The following is a 25189-nucleotide window of genomic DNA, read 5'->3' on the forward strand; positions in this document are numbered from 1 at the left end:
CATTAACTCACATAGTTTGATCTTGTCTTATTATTGTTGTATTTTGGGTTGATGGGATTATTAATATGACCCCAGATCAATTGCTGTGTATACAGAGCTATATATTCTTCTATATTCATACAAATACTACATCTCTAGTGTTTGTAACCAATCAAGTTATTAAATACTGGAGTGGGATTTTTTTTTTTGGGGGGAAGGGGGTCAGGGGATTAGTTAAAAGAATTGCAATATAAAATTCAGAGGTAAAATGTACACCTGATTTTCCACAACAGATGGTTGATGTGAGGTTTTTGCCAACATTTGAACAGAAAAAAGTATAACCAAAGAAGTCATTCTGTTTATAATCTCATTTTCAAGTCTTTTATTGTGATGGTTTTTATGTGTTTGTTTTCTTACTTAGTTTAGCAAAACAAAATTATAAAAAATAAAGGTGAAAATACCTAAGAAATCCAAACCCTTTATCGATAAATATTGCATTTGGATAGTGTATTTGAGTTTGCTATAGAATATTTTTAGGGAAATAACATTTATATAACTGAAAACTTTGGGGAAATAACATTTATATAACTGAAACAGATTCATAATATGAAACCTTAATTTACCAGATTATGACACAGCAGACTTTTGACTTGAACAGACCAAATACCTGTGGTGCTTCACGGTATTTGCATTATGACATCATGATGATAACTGAGTATTTTGCAACACTCCATGTCACTTGTTTAATATCACTGGTATAAACAGAAACCACCACAGTGACATATTCTCTCTCGTACCATCAACAGTTGAGAGTAACTACTCCAATGAAACAGTGATGTTTGAGAGCCAGTTTGCTCTAGCGCAGGGGTGTCAAACTGGCGGCCCATGGGCCGGATGTGTCACACGCAGGCCACACCCACCCCAGCTCTTCAAAGGCAAAAAACATTGCAATATGTCACAGTACGTCACGTGACACGATTGAGTTTGACACCCGTGCTCTAGCGGTTAAGGCACCAGGCTAGAAGCCAGGAGATGGTGAGTACTAGTTCCACCTCAGGCCGGATGACTTTGGACCAGTCACTCTCTCCTAGCCCAACTTACCTCACAGGTTTGTTGTTGTGGGGAAAATAAGAGGAGTTTTGTGTGTGTGTGTTGCCTTGAATTATTTATAAAAATAAGAGATGATGGGATAGATAGATAGATAGATAGATAGATAGATAGATAGATAGATAGATAGATAGATAGATAGATAGATGGATGGATGGATGGATGGATGGATGGATGGATGGATGGATGGATGGATAGATAGATAGATAGATAGATAGATAGATAGATAGATAGATAGATAGATAGATGATAGATAGACAGATAGAGATAGATAGATAGATAGATCCATAAATATAAGAAAACTGTCCTATCTCTGGTCAATTTATTTGCACCCCTAGCCCACAATCCTCTTTTCTGATTCTTCCGTTTTTGGGTTTGCTTTTGCTTTTTTGCTTTCCTTCTGCAGAGGAGGCTTTGTCAGCTGTTCTCTGATCCCTTTGACAGACCCAAGTTCTCTCTATGCGCAGCAGATGTTCTACTATTGTCCCCTTGCCCAAATCCATACATACAAGCTACAGTGACATTTATTACTTTACCATCAGCAGGTTCCCTGCATAACAACTACCTTGCCTGTGTGGAAGGTGCTTTTTGTATTGACCATGTAGAGGAGTAAAATCCCTCTATAAAAATCCGACTGTAGGGACCAACTCAACCCTCCCTTGTTCATATTAGCTTTGCATCTGCTTTTAATTTGGCCCACAGTCTCAGGGCAGTGTGCCTGCTCCTTCATGCGAACTTCTTGCTCTGATAGACCAGCTGGCTCAGCTACAGGAGGGGGCTAATCTCTGGCCACATACTAACACTAGAGAGTGTCATTAATGAATTAATAAGGAGCCTGTTGCTTTCAGAAAAATCTATGCCTTCCCATCAGGAAGAGGGAGGAGGAAAGGAAAAGAACACATTCTGATTTTTTTTTAAAAGCTGTGAAAGTCATAAAACATGAGAAAGATACATTAAAGAGATTGTATTTTAAATTAATTGCTTCTTTCTGGTGTTTCTGCCCAACATCCACCCACCTCCATCTCTGCCTCTAAAAATTTGCCCATATCTAGCGTTATAGAGCTCATCTGTAATGATGAGAAAATATTCACATAGACTCAAATTCTGAAAAGAAATTTAAAAATGTTAACAAGATTTAAAAGTTATAGCATGTGTTTGATTGGGAAAACGGACTGATTCTTACGATGGCCATTTGTCAGTTCTGCCTGTGGTCGTGAAGCGAATCACCACAAGTTGTTAAGGGTATTGTCACATGACTGCGATTTCCAACTTCCTGCCAGCTTCCCCATTGATTTTGCTTTGTGGAAGCGGCTGCAAAGGTTGCACATGTCAATTGCATGACGGAGGGTCACTGTGATCGTTTGTAAATGTACTGCACATTGGTTGCCAAGTGCAAGAATCATGACTGTGTGTCTGCAGGGATGTTGCAACAGCTGCAACTTTGAGGACTGGCAGTAAGTCTCCTTATTCAGGCCATGGTAATTTCAGACACTGAACAAATGATCAGTAAATGAGGACTACCTGTAGGTATTACTGATCAATAAGACATCGGAAATTTTGAAATATCCAAGTAAAAAAGACAGTTCTATCTATTACTCTTATTTATAAAAAACTCTAGCTTACCTTTCCTGTCTAGCAGAAAAAAATCAGGAGTCCAGGTAGTTCAGAAAAAAAAATATAGTTTTACTGTATGCTAAAGCTCTCTACAATAATCTAAACTACTCAGGGTCAAAGAAAATTGGGGGTAGATAAGAGTCAGTGGAATTAAAGGGTGGGCTGGACTTAGATCTCTTGTGGGCGGGAAGGGACTTGAGACTGATGACGCATTTGACCCCTCCCTCGGGCTCAGTCTGCTGATCTCCTATATTTTCCTTTTCTTAAGTATTTTCTTAGTTTGATATTTGTTTTTAAAAGTGAGACTCACCTCCGGGATATCTGAGGGAACACCTGCTGCCGGCATCAAGCTCCCTTCGTCCAGTGCGCTCCCACAGGGAGGGTCTTCTCAGGGTGCCGCCGATAAAAGATTGTCGGCGGATAACACCCAGGGGAAGGGCCTTCTCTGTGGGTGCGCCTGCCCTCTGGAACCAGCTGCCCGTGGAGCTTAGGACTGCCCCTGACCTCCGCACATTTCGCCGGGACCTGAAAACCTGGCTCTTCGAGCTTTCCGGTCCAGGCTGAGAATTTTTAACTGGGGTTTTTAATTCTAGGGATGATTTAATCTTTTTAATTTGTTTTTAACTTTTGTATTGTATTGTATGCCCTGTAAACCGCCCTGAGTCCTTCGGGAAAGGGCGGTATATAAATTTAATAAAATAAAATAAATATGAGGTTCCTTCCACTAACAAATAATGTTCCCATGGTCAAAGTTCTCCCTCAATTATTATTTGCTGGAATATGCTAATTAGCGCTGGAAGTCCCTAAGAGGTGGCCCTAACTCACAATATATGTATATTGTGGCTGCTGTCTGGGGAGTCCTTCGCCCTCCTGCTCGGCTGATCAACTCTCAGGCCTCCTGTGTGAAGGGGAACAGACTATTCTTTGAAAAACCAAACAGTAAAAGAAAAAACAGTACCTTGAACAAACTCACTGGAGACTGGGAGGATGGGTTTACATCTACACTCTGGTACCCTCAGATCACAATGGAGGAAAAACTAGGAACGTTTTTTTTAATGCTCTTTACACCTACCATGTTAGCTTTTGGCTTCCAGGCTAATGCACCCACTTGGAAAGACTTACATAAAGTTATCCACAGGGTCAAATGCAGTGCTAATGACTGCATAGCCAATAGAATAACGGTTCTGATATGTTGCTATTGAAGTATTTGAATTTGATCAGAGTTGCAAATTTTCCGTTTCCTGCTTCTTAGTATGTCATCTCATTGGACATGTGAGAAAGAAGCAGTTTTTCTGTTTTTTTATTGCTCCCAGCAATGTACTATAAGTGATTTCGGATCAAAGGACTGTAGTTGCTACAAAGGCACACTTTTTTTTTTTTAAGAATAACTGCACTTGGAAAGAGGATGACCATTCTGAAATCAGTAGTTCCAATGTCAGCTATTCCAAAAATATGATTATTCGACTAGTACAGCAATAACAGCAGGGTTATCTACATACTGTCTCTTAAACTTTAGCTCAGATATAAAATTTGTGGCTGTTGTTTTGACATGGCAGTATATATTTGTGTTGATCTTGGTTCTTGATATGTATTCAGGACTACAGCTAGATAATTTGTTAACAAGGCCTTTTTAACACTTTGGACAGATGCACATACTGTTTTCAATCTTCACGGTTAATTATTTGATTTTGTATTAGTTGCTAGAACACCCTGACTTCTAATCACTGCTCATTGTTGGAAGTCCATTATATTCTAACTGTTTGAGTGCTCCCGTTGACCTTGAACTGACATTATAAGCTGTGTCTAATCTTTTCAGTCTATATTTCTAATGCTTCTTTTCTTCCTCCCCCCCCCACCCCTTCCTTCTTTGTCTGATCTCTGATTAGCATCAAAATGGGGCTGCCTCTGAGTCCAGCAGCGGACTCCGCCCGCTCTGCACGACATGCTCTCTCCCTCATTGCCACGGCCAGACCACCCGCTTTCATCACTACTATTGCCAAGGAGGTAAGCAGAAGACCTTTGCACATGTGCCTCACTGCAGGAGGAACAATGCCTTCATTGTTTAGCAACAAGAAACATTTGAGCATCTGTTTACTTTTTTTCCTTCATTTCAAAATGGCTTGATTCCATATATATATCTGAATTTGCACCTATGCATACAGAGCGCATGCAAGAGGTTTCATATTGTGATGTCTCACAATTGTATTGCCTCTGTGCAAAGCATAGGTAGTCCTCAAGTCACAATTGATCCCAAAATTTATGTTGCTAAGTGAAACGTTGATTAAGTGAGTTTGCCTCATTTTACGACTTTTCTTGCCACGGTTGTTAAGTGAATCATTGCATTTGTTAAGTTAATAACGTGGTTGTTAAATGAAACTGGCTTCCCCATTGACTTTGCTTGTCAGAAGGTCCCAAAAAGTGATCACATGACCCCGGGATATTGCAGCCATCTTAAATATCAACCAGTTGCCAAACATCTGAATTTTTATCTTGATGATGGGAATTCTGCAATACTTGTAAGTGTGAAAAATGGTCATAAGTCACTTTTTCCCATGCCCTTGTAATTTGAATGGTCACTAAATGAACTATTGCAACTCGAGGACTACCTGTATGCAATTTTTTTTAAGGTGAAAACCAATGCTTCAGTCAGGCTTTATATACACAAAACAAATATATGTACATATTTATTACAGTCTGTGGGGCTCAAGATTATTAGCACATTGCCAACGATAGACGAAAATTTGTTTATTTATTTATTTATTTATTTATTTATTTATTTATTTATTTTTATATACCGCCCTTCTCCCGAGGGACTCGGGGCGGTGTACAGAGCAAGGTAGGTATACAGTTAAACAATAGTAAAAACAATAGTAAAAACAAATGAAACCCCAAGAGCTATCAGGCCAGGCCGGACTGCTGGAACAGGTAAGTTTTTAAGTCGCGCTGGAAGGTGCGAAGGTCGGGGGCCATCCGGATTTCGGTAGGCAAGAAAATGTTTTACATAATATGGTTTTACATACCATGTTTTACATAATATTTTTGTCACTTTTTAGTAAGACTAAGCAACAAATCTAGAGTTATGCAACTAGGAAGCAAGATAGATTCCTATTACCTCTTATTACTGTTCCTAGGACTAAATAAATGGTCCGTAATAGAGAATTAAGTTAGTCTGCTTCCCAATACTCAAGACAACAATATAATATATATTAATATATTGTTCTAGCATCTCTGTTCTTCCCTACCCCTATACCAATCATTTTATTCATTTTTGTAATATATGAACCAGATAAATGTAGGTAATTACTCCATGTCAGTACAAATATAAAAAGGTGTTCATTAGAAGACTTGTATAGTCAAGGCCATGGTTTTCCCAGTTGCAATGTATGGCTGTGAAAGTTGGACCATAAGAAAGACTGAGCGCCAAAGAATTGAGGCCTTTGAACTGTGGTGCTGGAGAAGACTCCTGCGAGTCCCTTGGACTGCAAGGCGATCAAACCGGTCAGTCCTAGAGGAGATCAATCCTGACTGCTCTTTAAAAGCCCAGATCCTGAAGTTAAAACTCAAATACTTCGGCCACCTAATGAGAAGGAAGGACTCACTGGAGAAGAGCCTAATGCTGGGAAAGGTTGAGGGCAAGAGAAGAAGGGGACGACAGAGAATGAGGTGGCTGGATGGAGTCCCTGAAGCAGTAGGCATGAGCTTAAATGGACTCCAGAAGTTGGTAGAGGACAGGAAGGCCTGGAGGAACATTGTCCATGGGGACACAATGGGTTGGACACGACTTCGCAACTAACAACAACAACAGAAGACTTGAAGAGGACAAAGTATTTTGTAATATATAGTGATAGTATAATTTTGATATAATGATAGTATATATTTTTCCTAATTCACTGCAGTGTCCCTAGAATGAGCCCATTTGCCCATTTGGATATTGCAGAATATAAATGATTAATCTTGTAAAAATCCTTTGAGGGTATGTAGTGGGAGATGGAATGGGAGTGGAACCTGGGAGTGGAATGAAGAGAAGGATCAGCCTAGAATCGTTATGTAGCTACAAAACACTAAATCCAATTCCCCTTGAATGCTGTTGGCCCTTATCTAACTCTTAGCAGGCCCTGACCGTCAGTTGAGAAGATTCTGTTCACAAGCTGTTTAGCAATAAAACAGTTAATTGAATCTTCATGTGTAGACCTGATTTTTCACACCTGACATTTGTACTGCAAATTAGATCTTCTTAATTCACAAGTTATGATGAATTAATTACCAGTACTTCTAAGCATATATATTCTAATTAAAACGTGGAACAACAATTTGCACCACACTAAATGAATATGTATTTGGGCTCATTTGCAACGGTAACTTATTAAGAAGTATAGTTGTAGCACTGAATAAAGTTAACGAACTGAGCCATGTATACATGCCAAAAGCAGAGTAATAAACAAAGCCCTAATACTTTATCAGTTCTGCTTTTGATTGTGAACCCATGAAATTTTAATAGGAAATATTTGAAATTACCCCTAAATATTTATTCATTGTTCTATTTTTATGCCGCCCATCTCCCCTATAAGGAGACTCTGGGCAACTTACAGATCAACTGTTAAATACCATTGTTTTTGTAGGTACACAGGCACACTGCTCTTCAAGCTAATACACAGTCTCAACAGAATATTCATACCACCACCTTGGCTCGAGCAAAGGGAGAAATTCTGAGGGTTATTGAAATCCTTATTGAAAAAATGCCAACAGATGTTGTGGATCTCCTTGTAGAGGTATGTCAATATTTTATTATGCTTCCATGTTAATAACAGTTGGTATTTATGTTTGAGTTTATCCTGTGTTGAAGAAGTTAAGAACCTTTGCATTGGCCTACCTGTTGGTACAACAGATCATTGTCATTGCAAAATCATTTCAAAGGCATTAAATGATTTAAGTACTTACAAAAGGTCAGCAAGTCTTGCCAGACTAATATCGTTTTTAAAACATTTGATTGAATGACATTCTTAATAGATTGTGGGAATGTTGCAGACAGAATATACCTTGATTTCACTAGAGCATTTGGCAAAGTGCCATACAACCTTTAGCAAATTAATTGAGGGGCCAAAGGAGATTTCTAATACATGGCTGTAAAACTATTCTCAAAGCTGGTATTCCCACAACATTCTTATCTGGGTCATGGGAAGGAAGCTAGTGTGTCCTATGAACATTCTAGCCCAAGTAACTGATCTAGTCAAACAATTTTGTAGGTGAGAGGGTTAACTCAACATTTCTTTGAGAAGATAAGATAGGATAATTTAAGATAATTTAAGATAAGATAAGATAAGATGATAAGATAAGATAAGATAAGATAAGATAAGATAAGATAAGATAAGATAATCTTTATTGTCATTTTTTACTGTGGGCACAGTGGCGCACATCAACAATGAAATTTAGTTGCCCACTCTCAAAGTGAGACACATACATGACACCCCCCCAGAATATACTACATACAACATATGTATAGACCCACATCCCTATATATACATAACCAGGGCTTTTTTTGTCATAGAACACCCAGAACGGAGTTCCAGCACCTTTTTTAGATGGAACCTTGTAGGTTAGGCAAGACAGGTTGTATGACATTTGTGAGTTCCAGCACCTTTTTTTTTACAAAAAAAGCACTGTACATAACAATAAAAGATTAGAGATTTGAAATACCAGAAAATTTGTGCAAAAACTGTAATTTTTACCTGGTTGCACAAAATGTATTGGGTAGCTACTATATAATGATATTTCTACTGTAGTTATAATAGAAAACTAAAAACAATAGAGTGAAATTTGATAGCGATAACTGCAAAGTCTTCCATCATCTAGGAAAAAGAAGTCAAATACATACTAATAGGGAAGGGGATCCCTGGCTTGATAACAGTATGAAAGAAAAGAATATACAGTAGTTCATGCCTGGCTGAGGAACTCTGGGAGTTGAAGTCAACAAGTCACAAATGGGCCAAGTTGGAAGACCCCTGCAATAGTTGATCACAGACTGAATATGTGTGAACAGTGTGACATGGTCATTCACAAGGCACAATAGAAATAGTTTTCATATCATAGAAATAGTTTCCTTGTATACTGTATTGGTCACAACCCACCTTGACTGCTGCATATCTTCTGGACATCATACTTTGAGAAAGATTCAGGCAAACTGGAAGAGATTCATAAAAGGACAAGGGTGAAATGAATCTTGGAAACAAAGTTTTATGAGAAGAGACTTGAGGGACCAGGGTATGTTTAGCTTCAGAAAAGTCAACTGGGTGGGGACACGCTGTTGCTGTTCAAGAACCTGAAGGCTTGTAAAGTTATAGGAAGTTAGATTCATGCTGAATAGTAGGAAAATCTTTCTAAAAGGAAGACCAGATCTAACAATGGATCAATTTACCAAAAAGGTTCTCCCCTTCACTGAAGCTCTCCAAAGAGAGGTTGGACAGCCATCTGTCAGGGATTTTTTTTTCATTTGGAATCTTGTACTAGACAGGGAATTGGATATTGTAATCTCAAATGGCACTTTCCCAATTACATTTTTAAGTGTTATATGAAGCATTATGCATGGTTAAAGTATTGCTTTGCATGAAGAATACCAATCAATCCAGGTTTCTCTACAGCTGAAAATTATACCTGAAGTTCAGAGAGCTGCTAATAATCAGCACAGAGAATATTTCTGCTAGATGCAGACTTAGCATAATGCAGTGGACCTTTGGTACTAATCACAAATATGTATTTTTTTCTTTCTATGCGTGCTATGTTTCATCCATAGAGGCTATTTGTATCTCAGTTTTAACACATTTGCATTCTTTTTGCATGTAATAGTCAAATCCCAAAATCCTGGCTGTTGCATATTTTAAGTTTTGTAATACAGAGGCTGCTTGAAAGTTCTTTGATGTATGAATTTTGCTGCATGTGATTGGAATAACGCATGGGATGTGGTCTGTTAAACCTCTTCTCTTTGTCTTCCACTGGAAAGTACTTTCCTTTGGGATTCAGAATCTGCCTTCTTTAACAATCCTGAAATAACAGAAATCTGAGCAGTTTATAAACGATACTGAATTATAACGTTACTACTGTTATTTAAGTAGCAGTATTCCTGCTGTATGTGGTAATGATATATGGAGTTTTCTTTCCTATGTTTTATTATGGCTCCTCAAAGTACAGTTGCAAAATACTGCTCTAAGGATTTAATTATTTTCAACCATAATTTCTTGTTGTTATCCATAGGTAATGGACATCATCATGTATTGTCTTGAAGGCTCATTAGTCAAGAAGAAGGGACTGCAGGAGTGCTTTCCAGCTATCTGCAGGTAAGATCACAATAGGAACACGTGAGTACCAAAATTAGTAGTAAACAGTTTTTACAACAGGTATCCATTTTTGTCCTACACGGAGGTTGCCATCTCTTGACATTCTGCTCCAGAAAATTTATCTAAAGGACATTAAACAGTGTAATCCATGGAGGGGGGATGTCAGTTTGTATATTCCTAGCTACCATATCCCTTCAAATGTTCCCCATCATCAGCTCAGGACAGGATGAGGGTAAGAGCAGGAGTCTTTATTTGTTTCTCAACATTTGGCTTCATCAGAGTTTGAAGCACACTACAAAGCAGCGCTCAGTGACAGTAGGAATGTGAAAATGGCAATAAATAAATGTGGATATTATTTTGTTTTCCCCTGTTTCTATTTCAGCCAACTTCATCACTTGCAGAGAGGAAACATTTCAGCTCTATATTAATGTTCTAACAACTAAATATGTGTTAAACCAGGTAGCGTCAACTGACTAGATTACTAACAAAAAGAAAAAAAAATCAAATCCTGTTGAGAAACAGCAGCTTGTATGTGATGGACTTGAGTTAAAGTAGCATCATATGAAAGTATAAGGGGGGGGAGCCATCACAATACACATATATTGTTGCTGTAATGTGTAGTGTTGTAGTGACTTAAATAAGAGTTTCTGTAGTACCTAAAAGGTAAAGCTTCCCCCGCACATGCGTGCTAGTCATTTCCAACTCTAGGGGCCGGTGCTCATCTCCGTTTCAAAGCCGAAGAGCCAGCGTTTGTCTGAGGACGTCTCCGTGGTCATGTGGCCGGCATGACTAGACGCCAAAGGCGCACGGTGTTACCTTCCCACCGTAGTGGTCCCTAATTTTCTACTTGCATTTTTACGTGCTTTCGAACTGCTAGGTGGGCAGAAGCTGGGACGAGTAACAGGCGCTCACTCTGTTACGCGGCACTCGGGATTCGACCCGCCAAACTGCCGACCTTCTGATCGACAAGCTCAGCGTCCTAACCCACTGAGCCACCGCGTCCCACCTAGTACCTAGTTGATCTCAAAAATACTTGTATAAGAATTGTCCCCCTGTTTACTTAAAAACAGGAACCAGAATACCCATCAGTTGGGCTTATTTCAGTACTGCATGTTGCAACAACAGAGATTGGATTGTGATCCTTTATATGGGTTTATATAAGTCAAACTATACATGTTGTCCATGAGGTCAAAGGTAAATGAGATAGAAAACGACTACAAAGACAATAGTGTATTGAGAAATCAAAGACTGTGTGTTTTAGAATAAATATTATTTCTAAGTGTCAGTGTCCCTGACATTGCTTCCCACAGCTTTTTTCATCTTCAGGTATCCCTTCTTATTAGCAGCATTCCTTTACCTTTAAGGCATTGTTAGGGCTGAATCAGCAGTTTTACTTCAAGCTTGCCCCTTGGGTGGCAGTGACCAGGTCTGAAGACTTATGGTTTTACGAAACCACATGAACCAAAAGGAATTTTCAATGACAAGTGAAGAGAGCCATCTCCAATTCAGCTGAAATGTTCTGGAAATGTTGTCTTAAGCCTTGTTCAATCTGTACTATCCCCAGATCTGGGAGGAGAACTCAGACAACAGTGTGTTCAGTGTTATGAGTTGTCAAGATAGGAGTAATTGGAAAGGCTCAGGATGAGGAACTTTCCATATTGAGGATACAGATAGTCCTCGACTTACAATAGTTCATTTAGTGACTGTTCAATGTTACAACAGCACTGAATAAAGTGACTGCTTTTTCACACTTATGACAGTTGCAGCATCCCAATGGTCATATGATCACAATTCAGACATTTGGCAACTGACTCATATTTATGATGGTTGCGGTGTCCCGGGATCACGTGATTACCTTTTGCAACCTTCTGACAAGCAAAGTCAATTGAGAAGCCAGATTCATTTAACAACTTTGTTACTAATTTAACTGCAGTGATTCACTTAACAACTGTGGAAACGGGGCAAAAATCACTTAACAACTGACTCACTTAGCAACAGGAATTTTGGCTTGAATTGTGGTCGTACGTTGAGGACTACCTGTATATCCAGAAGATCTATCCAGACATATTGGAGTAAGTCCCAGGTTCCTTTCCCTCCATACAAAATGCTTTGTATGCTTTTACCTAGCTCAGGTGGCATTTTCATAAAATTAAATAACTAATATGATGGCTTGATTGATTGATTGATTGATTGATATTATATTCATCCACCTCACCTGGAGAGATACTGTTGGTTATAGCCCCATCAGTTACTGAAGTGAAAAATTAAAGTGTTGAGAACATTTCCAGGGAGCAGGAGAGGTCAAAAAAGGGTTCTGGCTTCATTCCAGCTAGTTGGCAAGTCCAACTGCTAAGACTGTAAAAAAATTACTGTAGCATTTTCCCATGGGGTAGAGATGGTCAGGATTTTATAGATAAGAGGAGTTCTCATCAGGAGATGGTTTGAGGTATTTTGGTGTCAGCGCAGAGAATATCATTCAGACAAATGGAATGGAGGATAACAAATTGTAAATATTTATTGGGGAGATATAGCAAATAACTATACCATATACTAGTAATTATATACAACTCAAACTTTTGTGTCTGTTTGATGATTTTTAACTTTCAGCTGGCTGAAATGGTATATCACAGAGCAACTATTTTTGAATCAACGTACCTCAAATGGGCCGATTTACCAAATGCATCCAAAATCTGGTGGCTGTGACTCCTGTGAGATTGGAATTTGACAAAGTTGTGGCCACCACATCTTCCGATTACATTTTCCAGAAACCCATAGTTTATGTGGCATGAGGGAAGGTGGCAGTGACATATGCCCACCCTCTTTCTTGCTTCCTGGCCTTTGGCCCCAATTATCTGGTGGCAAGGTCTGATGGACAAGCAGCCATTGGCTACTTTGGAGCCATGGACGAAATCTTGGCTCCAAAATTCTTAGCAGTGGTAGCCAGCGAGGGAAGAATGAGGGAGCGACTTGGATGCCTGCTGGCAAGGTAGGACTGGCTGAGGAACACCAGTGGTCAATGGGTGAGCACTCTTCCTCCCTGGAGAATGGCGGTTCTTGGGAGACAGGCTGGAGTGGGGAGTGGGGGGTGCCGTTTTCCTCGCAGTCTGGATCTCCCATCGTTCTCCCTCCCCCCAGCAAAGTGACGGGCAGTTCTGTGGGTCAGCCAAGCAGGAGAAGGAGGTGGTTCCTGGGGCTCTCCTGAGAGTCATGAAGGGAAGGGGAGACAATGTGAACTTAGGTGTAGAAAGAAAAATGAGCCCACACATCGCAGGTTGGCTAGTATAATATAAAAATCCTACAAAACAAACAAAGGAAAAGGAGGAAGAAAAAGGTTCAAATGAACAATATACAAATACATAAGGGATTTACAAATGTAATGGAAGGTTTTGTTTTCTAATATATCATTAGTTAATTAAGAGTAATTGAATATATCATTTCAAAGACTAAAAAAAATCAGTATTAAACATTAAAGCATGAATATCAGCAACCATGATCAAAAAGGTATTAATCACTGAGAGAAATTGGAAAGTTCTGTCCATATTACTAAAAGCCTATTCTGATTTGAAAATCCTATAAAATTGAAGCACAGACTCTAAACGTGAAGAAACTAAATTTTGAGCTGTGGGCAGTACAAATCCATATGTTAATTTGCAGTCTAGGAATGGTTTCTAAATTCAATTAAATTCTGTATCAGATTTACTTTTAAAATGCGAAGTTATTCTAGGTAGCTATGCGGATATCTCGATATCTGTATAGGCATTCTTCCAATGTGGAGATCAAAAAGCTTTTCTAGTAAAAGAGTGTATGTCCTCCTAGCAGTAGTTAGGATGTAGAAAGCTAATTCAGTATATCTTAGGGATTTGTTTTGTTTTATTGTTTGTGCCTTAGTACAAATTGTTTGTGCCTTAGTACAAATCCATTGTTTGTGCCTTAGTACAAATTGTTTGTGCCTTAGTACTAATCCATATGTTAATTTGCAGTCTAGGAATGGTTTCTAAATTCAATTAAATTCTGTATCAGATTTACTTTTAAAATGCGAAGTTATTCTATGTATCTATGCGGATATCTCAATATCTGTATAGGCATTCTTCCAATGTGGAGATCAAAAAGCTTTTCTAGTAAAAGAGTGTATGTCCTCCTAGCAGTAGTTAGGATGTAGAAAGCTAATTCAGTATATCTTAGGGATTTGTTTTGTTTTATTGTTTGTGCCTTAGTGTTAATCTTGACTTCTGACGACTGCCTAATCTAGTCACTGCAATTTTGTTGGCAATGTTTTCATAACTTGTTTGCCTTCACCTTCCCCTAGGGCAGAGAGAAAGCAGCTGGTCCAGAGTTACCCAGTAGCCTTCATGCCTAAGGCAGGACCAGAACAAACAGTCTCCCAGTTTAAATTTAATACAAATATTACATGTTGAAACGATAATTCAACTTTCAACATTTGTTTTGTTCTGATGTGAATCATTTTCCAGAATGTTGCTTCACCACAAGCGTCAAGATTAACACAAAGGCACACAGGTTATAAAAGAATGTGGGACTCAGAACCACAAGCTGCCACTACTTCTGTATCTAACTCCCCCTCCTGCCAAATATCCCAATATTACAGATGGTCCTCAACTTACAGCCAGTCAAAATTACAATGGCACTGAAAAAAGTGACTTATGACATTTTTTTCCCATTTAACAACCGTTGCACCATTCCCATGGTCATGTGATAAAAATTTGGATGCTTGGCAACTGGCTCGTATTTATGATGGGATTGAGGTGTCCCGGGGTCATGTGATCCCCTTTTGCAACCTTCTGACAAGCAAAATCAATGGGGAAGCCAGATTGACTTAACAGCTGTCTTACTAGTTTAATAACTGCAGTGATTCACTTAACAACAAAATGGGCAAAACTCCTTTAACTGTCTTGCTTAGCAATGGAAATTTTAGACTCAATTATAGTTGTAGGTCAAGGACTTTCTATACCGCATGCCGAGATTAGGCATCCCTAGTCAAATTACATTTCAGTGGATCACTGAACCAACAGAAGCTGGCATGACCATGACCTCTGTGTGGTGCAGAGTTAAACAACAGCGTTCTGTGAATCTGAATGCATACCTACTACTTCTATTTAGTTGTTTACAAATTCAGAAAAAGAGAACAAATAATAGGGCAGCTACAGATGTTATGTAAAGACATGAGATTTCAAGTCCCATAATCCCCACAGTCACCATGGCCAGCAAACCAGCAGCCTATAGTTTATGAGAACTGCATTTCAACACATTTGCAATTGGCCAGTTTACAAACATTCCTATGCATTTTGGCTTTCTTGAGCCATTTTGCATGTATCTGTGCGGTCTTATCCTCTGCTGTTTAATATTGCAGTCAATTGTAGGCGCTCATTAAAATGCCAGACGGAAATCCTACAAGCTGTAACAGTGAAATAATAGAAGCAATAATTGGGTTAGGCATAGGGTAATGTAGCTTTTGACATTTTGAAAATGTTAAAAGATAGTAGAAGCTCCTAGGGATTATATGAGCTTTAATTCAGCAAGATCATTTAGCAAAATCAAGACCCAGGGAAACATAAAGAGTCATACCAGAGACCAGAAGAACACAGAATCAGAACTAACTCAAAGTAGAACAGCCCCCAAAAACCTAAAGAAGGACCATCACCATCCTCTTAGCAGACAAAGGCTGAACCACAGTCATCATGAACAGAACACAATACATGCAAAAGCCAAGGATTTAATGGAGGACAAAGAAACTTATATCCCAATAAACACCACCCCAATACTAAAAATATTCAGATGAATTTTCAAATGCATTGCAGCATCCCAGAACATCAGTAAAAAAAAAACAGATTGCCTATATAGTATCTTCCAAAAAATGAATATCCACGTAACTTTATCAAAATGTGTCTGACCACTTGTCCCACTACAGCACAACCAACACAAAACTATGAAAAGGATGTCAGTAACACACACCAGAAACATCTCAGAAACAATGGACTATTACAGCTACATGGCATCACCGTAGCGCACAAGCCAACTAAAGCCCTCCAAAACATCTTAAGTAAATCAAAAGACCATCAGCCCAAGAAGTAAAAAGAGGACTCATCTACAACATACATTCCAAGGACTATAACAGCCATTATGTAGGACAGCAGAAGACGAGCAGAGTGCATTCATGAATACCAAACTAGCAGTCAGAAGACATGATGAAAACTCCCTAATGTCACACTACATGGACTCGACCACAGTTTCAACAGGGAAACTGTGAGTATCCTAAACCTAAATCCTAAATCCCAAAACACCAGGGAATTCCTGGAAGCTTGGCATTCAGACAAATCAGCCATTAATAGGCACTTAGAGGTAGATTACATTTACACATCATTCAAGGTAAAAAAGGTAAAGGTTCCCCCGCACATGCGTGCTAGTCGTTTCCAACTCTAGGGGCCGGTGCTCATCTCCGTTTCAAAGCCGAAGAGCCAGCGCTTGTCCGAGGACGTCTCCGTGGTCATGTGGCCGGCATGACTAGACGCCAAAGGCGCACGGAATGCCGTTACCTTACCACCAGAGTGGTCCCTATTTTTCTACTTGCATTTTTACGTGCTTTCGAACTGCTAGGGTGGCAGAAGCTGGGATGAGTAACAGGCGCTCACTCTGTTACGCAGCACTCAGGATTTGACGCGCCAAACTGCCGACCTTCTGATCGACAAGCTCAGCGTCCTAACCCACTGAGCCACCGAGACAGTAAAAAAACAAGAAGGAAACAAAAAGAATACATCCTCTCCAATAGCCCACACCCAGATAAGCTGAGTTTTTAACACCAGACAGTCAAGCAGAAAACAATATCCTAATCAATGATCTATCTAGGAGAAAATCACAGTTCCACCAACACTGGCAGTACACTGAAAATGAGAGAAAGAAGAAATTCTCATGGTTCAGAAGACAAATTGCAAATACTGAGAATGTGTATGATGAGCAAAGAATTCAGAAAAGAATATAAATAAGAATGCTGATCTGACAATATTTGTAAACAAAGATGTGTAGACGTTGTTATTGGTGTGCCACCAATTACCGGTATAAGATTGGTGTGCCACTCATCCAGAGGCAACTTAGGAACCAGGATTTGTATAGATTTTCAGGTCTATGAAAAGGCCCAAAAGTAAAATTTAGTATGAAAAGAAAATCATATTGGTGTTATATTGAAGATATGTATATTATTCAGGCCTAAGCAATTGCTAATAGTATTTTATCCCCTTTTTTGTCTCCCTTTTTTATTTTGTGAATAGTACATGGTGAGGATGTCATTTATGTTTCTTTAAAAAACAAAACAAAATGATTTTACAACCTCGATTCAGAATTTCAGAAATTTGAATAGAGCAGAATAGAGCAAAAGTTTTAATTATTAAGCTTACCACTTTAGTGCAGAGGAGTATTTTATGATTATGCTACAAAGTGAGCTAAATCAAACTCAGTGTATTTTAGGTGTATCACATGTCTAAGATTTGGAGTTTTCCATAACCACCAGACTTCATTTCCTTTTTGAAAAGCTTGTATGATGAATGCATCTTAATTTCAAAATAGTTTGTAGATCTTTTTGGGAGCACAAATTGGACTGTCTGCAATATCACAAATGCATTAAGGTATTTCTAAGGTAATTTTTAACAGTTTCAGATAGTTAAACTGATAAATTAAATGTTTTGTGATAATATTATAGATAGCAAGGTTGACTTAATTAAGAGTGCTATTTTGTAGCCCTTGGGCTAATTTCATGCAGCCTTGCCTTGCTTGAAGCCCCATGCAAGGACAACTTGACATTTGAGAAATATAGTAAGAGCGCCTAGACGTGTTCTAAAAATCTATTTATTAGATAGAGAGAAAATAGAGAACAAATGAGGATTACATTCACTTTTGGATCTGGCCATATCCTGCTTGCTTAAGTTGTACCGTTATAACAGAATCCCTCAACAGATTAATCCTGAAAACAAATTTGTTCACACTGGGTTGTGAGGGGACTAGGACATTTCAGCATCAAAATCAGAGTAAAATTTTTATTTATTTATTAATTATTTATTCATACATACATTCATACAATCTGAAATCAATTCAAATAATCTTTATCATTCACTCATAATGTACAAAAGAGTCGATTGATAACTGATATTTTTAGCATTCTTGTTTTAAGGGTACTATTAACTCATTAGAGTTAATGAGACTGAACATTTCTCAGATATTTTTTTTTTTTTTGCAACAAGGATAAGGACCCAATAAATGCCAGTAGTTATTCCTGAGTAGGTGACAGCCATTTGTATGAAATGGTATAGGGTTTCCTGCCTGAGCAGGGGGTTGGATTAGATGACTTCCAAGGTCCCTTCCAGCTATTATTATTATTATTATTATTATTATTATTATTATTATTATTATTATTATTATTATTATTATTATTATTATTATTGTTGTTGTTGTTGTTGTTGTTGTTGTTGTTATTATAAAACTTTTATTCATAAAACATGAAACTCAGTCAACTGAACACTCAAATTGACTGGCACTAATGGTTGACACGGGTTGCTGCCCGCATCCTAGGTATCTCCTTAAAATGTAAGATGTTCCGAGTAGCGCAGTTTTTTGTAGCTTTGCTGGAGTTATTGCAGGAAGCTGCAATTTCTTGATGTATTTTGCAAAGTTTTTGGACATAGTTCCCAGCGCCCCGATGACAATGGGTATCACTGTTACATGTTTCCTCCATAATCGCGCCGTTTCAATGGCCAGGTCGTGGTGGAATTATTATTATTATTATTATTATTATTATTATTATTATTATTATTATTATTATTATTATTATTATTATTATTATTATTATTATTATTATTATTATTATTATTATTTCCATCCAATATAACTCTAGGTAAAGGTAAAAGGTAAAGGTTCCCCCGCACATGCGTGCTAGTCGTTTCCAACTCTAGGGGCCGGTGCTCATCTCCGTTTCAAAGCCGAAGAGCCAGCGCTTGTCCGAGGACGTCTCCGTGGTCATGTGGCCGGCATGACTAGACGCCCAAGGCGCACAGAACGCTGTTACCTTCCCACTGTAGTGGTCCCTATTTTTCTACTTGCATTTTTACGTGCTTTCGAATACTACCATCTGCTAGTATAACTCTAGCAGATGGTAAAACAGATAAATTCAAGTATCATATTGAAGATCTAGCGCTATCCAATAAAGAAAAATATTATCATCTTTATTTCATCCATGTATGGCCTCACCTAGTTCATTTGCTGCAGACACTTCTCCTATGTCCATTTTCCCAGGTTTCCATTTGGCCCAGTATTCTAATCCTTTATGGTTGACCTATTTGAAATCCCTCTCTGTTTTCAAATTAAAGAAGATCCTTTTCTTCTGTACAAGGGAAGGTCAAAAGCTTTCAACTGCCTCTTAAATTGTGCTACATGACAGTTTTCCTCCTGTAACTATATTAACAATAAAAATGTTTGTGCAGAAATTCACAGAAAAGGTACCATATTTAATGTCATTAATTTGAAAGCTGTCTCCATGTAACGGTACTGATACATTGATTAATGCACAATGCCCGCTTCGCCATAGCAGTAATTTTATTTAATGTAATTACCGGTTGGTTAGTTAGATTTATATCACCCTTTCCTCAAGGACCTGAAGGAGGCACATGTAGGATTTCTTTTCCTTTCCCCTGCCACAGCGGGGAGGATGGGCTGACAGAAGTTCCCAGGCCCAGAGCCACCCTGTGAATGTCCATGGTTAAAAGCAGATTAAAATCTAAGCCTCTATAGTCCTGATCCAAGATACAGGTAGTCCTCCATTTACAACAGTTCATTTAATGACCATTCAAAGTTACAACATCACTGAAAAAAGTGACTTATAACCATTTTTCACATTTACAACTGTTACAGCATTCCCTGTTTAGGCAATCAAAATTCAGATGCTTGGCAACTGACTCATATTTATGACGGTTGCAGGGTCCTGGGGTCATGTGATCACCTTTTTGCAACCTTCTGACAAGAAAAGTCAATGGGGAAACCAGAATCAGTTAACAACTGTGTTACTAATTTAATAAGTGCAGTGATTCACTTAACAACTGTGGCAAGAAAGCTCCTAAAACGGGGCAAAACTCACTTAAGAAATTTCTTATTTAGCAACAGAACTTTTGGGCTCATTTGTGGTTGTAAATTGAGGACTACCTGTATTTACCTCTGCACCACACTTGAGAATGCATATGGGCCTTAATGGGCTTGCAAAATTCTAGCACCAAAGTGCTACTTCATAGACTTGGTCACTGTGGGGCTGGCTGGGCTGTTGCCTCATAGTTTGTGCTGCAGGGATGAACTTATCAGCCTACAGTATGTGAGAGAAGAGGGTATGGATGCTTCAGATCACCAAGCTAATATGTGTTGGAGAAGGGAAATGGAATACCAGCCCAAATATTCAATTAGTAATCGATATAAGTTATCAGTGGAATAGAGAGTGCTAGCTAAGCAGTATAAAACACTGAATGTCTATGGAGATTCTCAGTCATCCAGATCATGACTGTCCCAAAGATGCTTTTTCAAAAGGCAAATGGACTTTGTTTTTCCCTGAAGACATTTTGCTTCTCATGCAAGAAGCTTCTTCAGTTTTGACTAAATGGTGGAGGATGGAAGGATTTATATTCCTTGCAGACATCTGGTCGTATATAACACTGTATGAATAAAAGATAAAAGGAAGGAGTAATCTGAATTTATATGAGAGGGCTGTGGCAGAAATTGGAGCTAGACAGATCAGGAGAGCTGCTATATTTTCCTTAAAGTGTGGAGTTATGTAGTGGGAAAAGGAAAGGGACAAGAAAGATTTTCCCTTGGAAAAATGGAGAAAAGAGACCAGGCTTTCTTGCTGAAGCTGCTGTCTACTGTGATGAAGAGTACAGTGCATAATAAAGTCAATAAAATAAATGGCATGTACATATATCATGCAAAGAAATAGCAATATCTACCTAGGCAAGAAAGCAACTGAACAAAAGGACGATTTAAATTAGAGAGCTTGGTGTGATTTTTAACTCTTCTTTTCTTACCAGTTTTAACTATTTTATATTTGTTTTACTGTTGGCCTTCCTGCATTTGTGCCAAAAGAAGACTAAAAAATCTTACAAATAAATCAAGAAAAATATTTGTGAACCTGGGTGGAAATACACATGGTTAAAATCTAGAGCATGAGTCTCAAAATTATCAATGGTTGTTGGTCGTGCTGTATTTAATATAGGGAAGATCAGAGAAGCTGGTCTTATAATTTATTTGGGTTAAGATGTTTGAGTTCCTATCAAGAAGCTGAGCAGATGCTTGGCAAAGGGTTCTGGGAAAGGAGAGGGAGAAGGCGCCATGGCTGTGTGATGCGCTGCAAAATAAGAAGTTGGTTTTAGAACTGCTTTTACCTACCTAAACCTGGTAAAACAAACAAAAAACAAACCCCAATCCCGCCATTTTAATCTTGCCTACAGTGCGATCAGATCTGACTTTTTCCTTGCTCTGATGTTCAATTCAGGTTCTACATGGTCAGCTATTATGAGCGGAGTCATCGAATAGCAGTTGGATCTCGCCATGGTTCAGTGGCCCTCTATGACATCCGGACTGGAAAATGTCAGGTAAATAAATCATAGTGATCCTGTCTCTGTAAACTGCAGAAGTATTGAAAGGGAAGAGAGTCGCTCTGCACCAGTTGACATGCTGAGTCGCTGGAATGTTATGGATAATGCTAAGGGGAATCAATAGTTTAATGAAGGACTCAATGTATATACAGTTTCACTGTTTTTGTTTGCTGTAACTGAATGGTGAGCACAGATGGGTTAATAATAGCTGTCCAACACACAAACACACGCACACCCCACAAACTTCTCACATAGTGCCTCAGTTTTCCCTATATCAGTTTTTGTGTCGCATATCTGGCGGTGCGGGCTGGCGTTGTGAGGATTGACAGAGGCCTGGCCTGCCTGTTTCTTACTTCTTTTGTTGACAGGCAGGCATTACGGCTAGCTCCATACCTGATGGGAACTAAGATCCCCCTATGGATAATCCAGTGTGGACGGGACCGAACCGTGGTGGGAGGACGGTTCTGGACTGGTCAGTGACCTCCTCTCTGGTGTGGGAGACCAGTTGGGGTGGGCCTGGCTTAGGACTCCCCTTTTCTCTCTCTGTTCCAGCTAGACTCCTCAGCCGGAGTGAGAGGACGGCTGAGGTTGTCCCTTGGAACTCCATCTCGGGTGAGAGCCGAGATGGCTTTGCAGATTGAGAGATATGCCCACTGGACCTGTTCTTTTTCCATCTTCGTACCATCAATGAACAATCCTTTGGCCATATTTTCAACATCGGCCCCAAGAGACTAACTGAGTGCTATATGATCCATCGTTATTCCGAAGCGGACTTGTATGCCCTTAGGGCGGTTCCTGCCTCATGGGCGCGACCTGTCGCCTGTTTTCATACTCCCCTTAATGACGGGCCCAAGCCTTGGGACTCCGAGAGGTGGTTGGGCTTGGATAGGGGCCTCGAGTTAAGACGCGCTAAGAGGCCCCTGATCAGATTTTTAGCCGGTTATTTTAGGAGGTTAGGGAGGGGGAGGGAGGGGGGGATGGGGAGGGAACTTGTAACCGGCACTCAGTCTGGTCCTGTTAGAGGTCCTGGTGGGACGGGGTTGGGGGAGGTGGCTGCTGGCGCTGGGAATGTGGGGGTGGGGTATCGAATCCCCACGGCGATAGGGTATGGCAGCAGGTGTTTGCGAGGAGGGTCATATCAACATCTGGGATCGCGCCCCCGCTATCTTCGAGCGGTGGCGCGCTCCGACCCTCCGGTTAGCACCCTCTTACCCGGGGATGAGGGTGATCAGGCCCCTGAGCTCAGGCTGGTCTATTTTAACGCTAGATCCGTAGTTAATAAAGCTCCCCTCATCCGTGATCGGATTGAGGAGGAATGTGCGGATCTAGCGTGCATCACGGAAACTTGGCTGGGCTCGGAGGGAGGGGTGCCTCTCACCGAGTTATGCCCGCCGGGTTTCTGGGTGCTGCACCAGCCACGGGCTCAGGGCAGGGGTGGTGGGGTGGCAGTGGTTATTCGGGAGACATTGTGTCCCCGGGAGGCCACCATTGTCCAGATGGCCGGGAGTGAGACCCTCCTCTTGAGGTGTGGTCCTCGGGTTCAGTTGGGCTTGTTGCTTACATACCTGGCGCCCAGCTGTGTGGCAACAGCCCTGCCCGAGCTGCTCGACACCCTCTCAGGGTTGGCGGTGGAGTTCCCCAGGCTCGTAGTCCTGGGTGACTTCAACCTGCCATCACTGGGAGGGTCGTCGGAGTTAGCTCGGGAGTTCATGGCTTCCATGACAGCCATGGGCCTGACCCAGGTTATTGAGGGCCCGACTCATGAGGGGGGTCACACTCTTGACCTGGTGTTTCTGTCTGGACAGTGGTTGGATGATCTGGGAGGGGGTTCTCCGTCCATCACCCCTCTGTCATGGTCAGACCATTACCTCCTGAGGCTAGTTTTCCGTCATGCCATCCCCCGCCGCTGGGCGGCGGAGCCGACCAGGTGGTTCCGCCCCAGGCGCCTAATGGACCCAGATCGGTTCCAGAGGGCGCTTGGGCCTATACCTATCACCCTTACCCACAGCCCAGTCGATGCCCTGGTGGAGGCCTGGGAAACGGCAGCCACCAGGGCACTCGACTGCGTTGTACCCATGCGACCTCTGACCCGACGCAGATCCCGTTGGGCCCCATGGTTCTCTGTGGAGCTCCGGGAGATGAAGCGTCGGAGACGAGGTCTAGAGAGCGGTTGGAGATCCAGCCGATCCGAATCCGACCGATTGCAGTTAAGAACCTTCATAAGGTCTTATCTTGCGGCGATAAGGACGGCGAAGTCTAACTACTTTGCCGCCCTTATCGCGTCCGCAGATAATCGCCCGGCCGCCCTGTTTAGGGTGACTCGCTCCCTCCTTAACCAGGAGGTGAGGGAGGATCCCTTGCAGGGACGAGCCGAGGAGTTTAGTCATCATCTGACGGACAAAATCGCTCGGATCCGGACCGGCTTGGACTCTGACTGGGCAGAGTCTGATGTGGAGGAATCAGGCGGTCTTGAGCACGTTATCTGGACTGAGTTCGACCCTGTTTCCCCTGATGATGTGGACAGGATCATGGGGAGACTGAGCTCCACCACCTGTTTGTTGGATCCGTGCCCCTCCTGGCTAGCTTATGCGGCTCGGGAGGGAACACGAGGCTGGTTCCATGCAGTAATAACTGCTTCTTTGAAGGAGGGTGTCTTCCCTGCCGCCTTGAAGGAGGCGGTGGTGAGACCCCTCCTCAAGAAGCCTGCTTTGGACCCGGCTGTTTTAAACAACTATCGTCCAGTCTCCAACCTTCGCTTCCTGGCGAAGGTTGTTGAGAGTGTGGTGGCGCATCAGCTCCCTCTGTTCCTGGAGGAAACTGATTATCTGGACCCGTACCAATCGGGCTTCAGGCCCGGACACAGCACGGAGACGGCATTGGTCGCGCTGGTGAATGATCTCTGGAGGGCTAGGGACAGGGGTTGCTCCTCTGTCCTGGTCCTATTAGATCTCTCAGCGGCCTTCGATACCATCGACCATGGTATCCTGCTGCGGCGTCTCAGGGGGTTGGGAGTGGGAGGCACCGTCCTACGGTGGTTCTCCTCCTACCTCCAGGGCCGCTCGCAGTCGGTGTTGACAGGAGGGCAGAGATCCGCCCCGAGGTCTCTCATTTGTGGAGTCCCTCAGGGGTCGGTTCTCTCGCCCCTCCTGTTCAACATCTACATGAAGCCGCTGGGCGAGATCATTCGTGGTTTTGGGGTGGGGTATCACCAGTACGCTGATGATACCCAACTTTTTCTTTCCACCCCGAACCAACCCAGTGATGCCCTCTCCGTGATGTCCCGGTGCCTGGAGGCGGTTCAGGTCTGGATGGGGAGAAACAGGCTTCGTCTCAATCCCGCCAAGACTGAGTGGCTGTGCATATCGGCGTCTCGGGTTAACCACGTTATTCCACCTTTAACGATGGGGGGTGAGGTGTTACCCCCCGTTGATAGGGCTCGCAACTTGGGTGTCCTCCTGGATTCACGGCTCAATTTTGAAGATCACATAGGAGCCGTGACCAGGGGGGCTTTTGCACAGGTTCGCCTGGTGC

The 25189-nt window shown here is 41.1% G+C and overlaps 1 protein-coding gene across 2 annotated transcripts in view; it reads left to right on the forward strand.

The window, feature by feature from the left end:
- Positions 1–25189, forward strand: part of WDR7 (WD repeat domain 7) — a 242885-nt gene that overhangs the window by 171705 nt on the left and 45991 nt on the right. For both annotated transcript variants that reach the window (XM_081317822.1, XM_081317821.1), the window contains 4 exons: positions 4587–4704; positions 7320–7469; positions 9946–10028; positions 21556–21655. In XM_081317822.1, coding sequence (XP_081173948.1) covers positions 4587–4704; positions 7320–7469; positions 9946–10028; positions 21556–21655 — 451 coding nt within the window. The remainder of the gene's footprint in view (positions 1–4586; positions 4705–7319; positions 7470–9945; positions 10029–21555; positions 21656–25189) is intronic.

Source organism: Vipera berus, assembly GCF_964194415.1.
Source record: "Vipera berus genome assembly, chromosome: 2".
Taxonomy (NCBI): Eukaryota; Metazoa; Chordata; class Lepidosauria; order Squamata; family Viperidae; genus Vipera; species Vipera berus.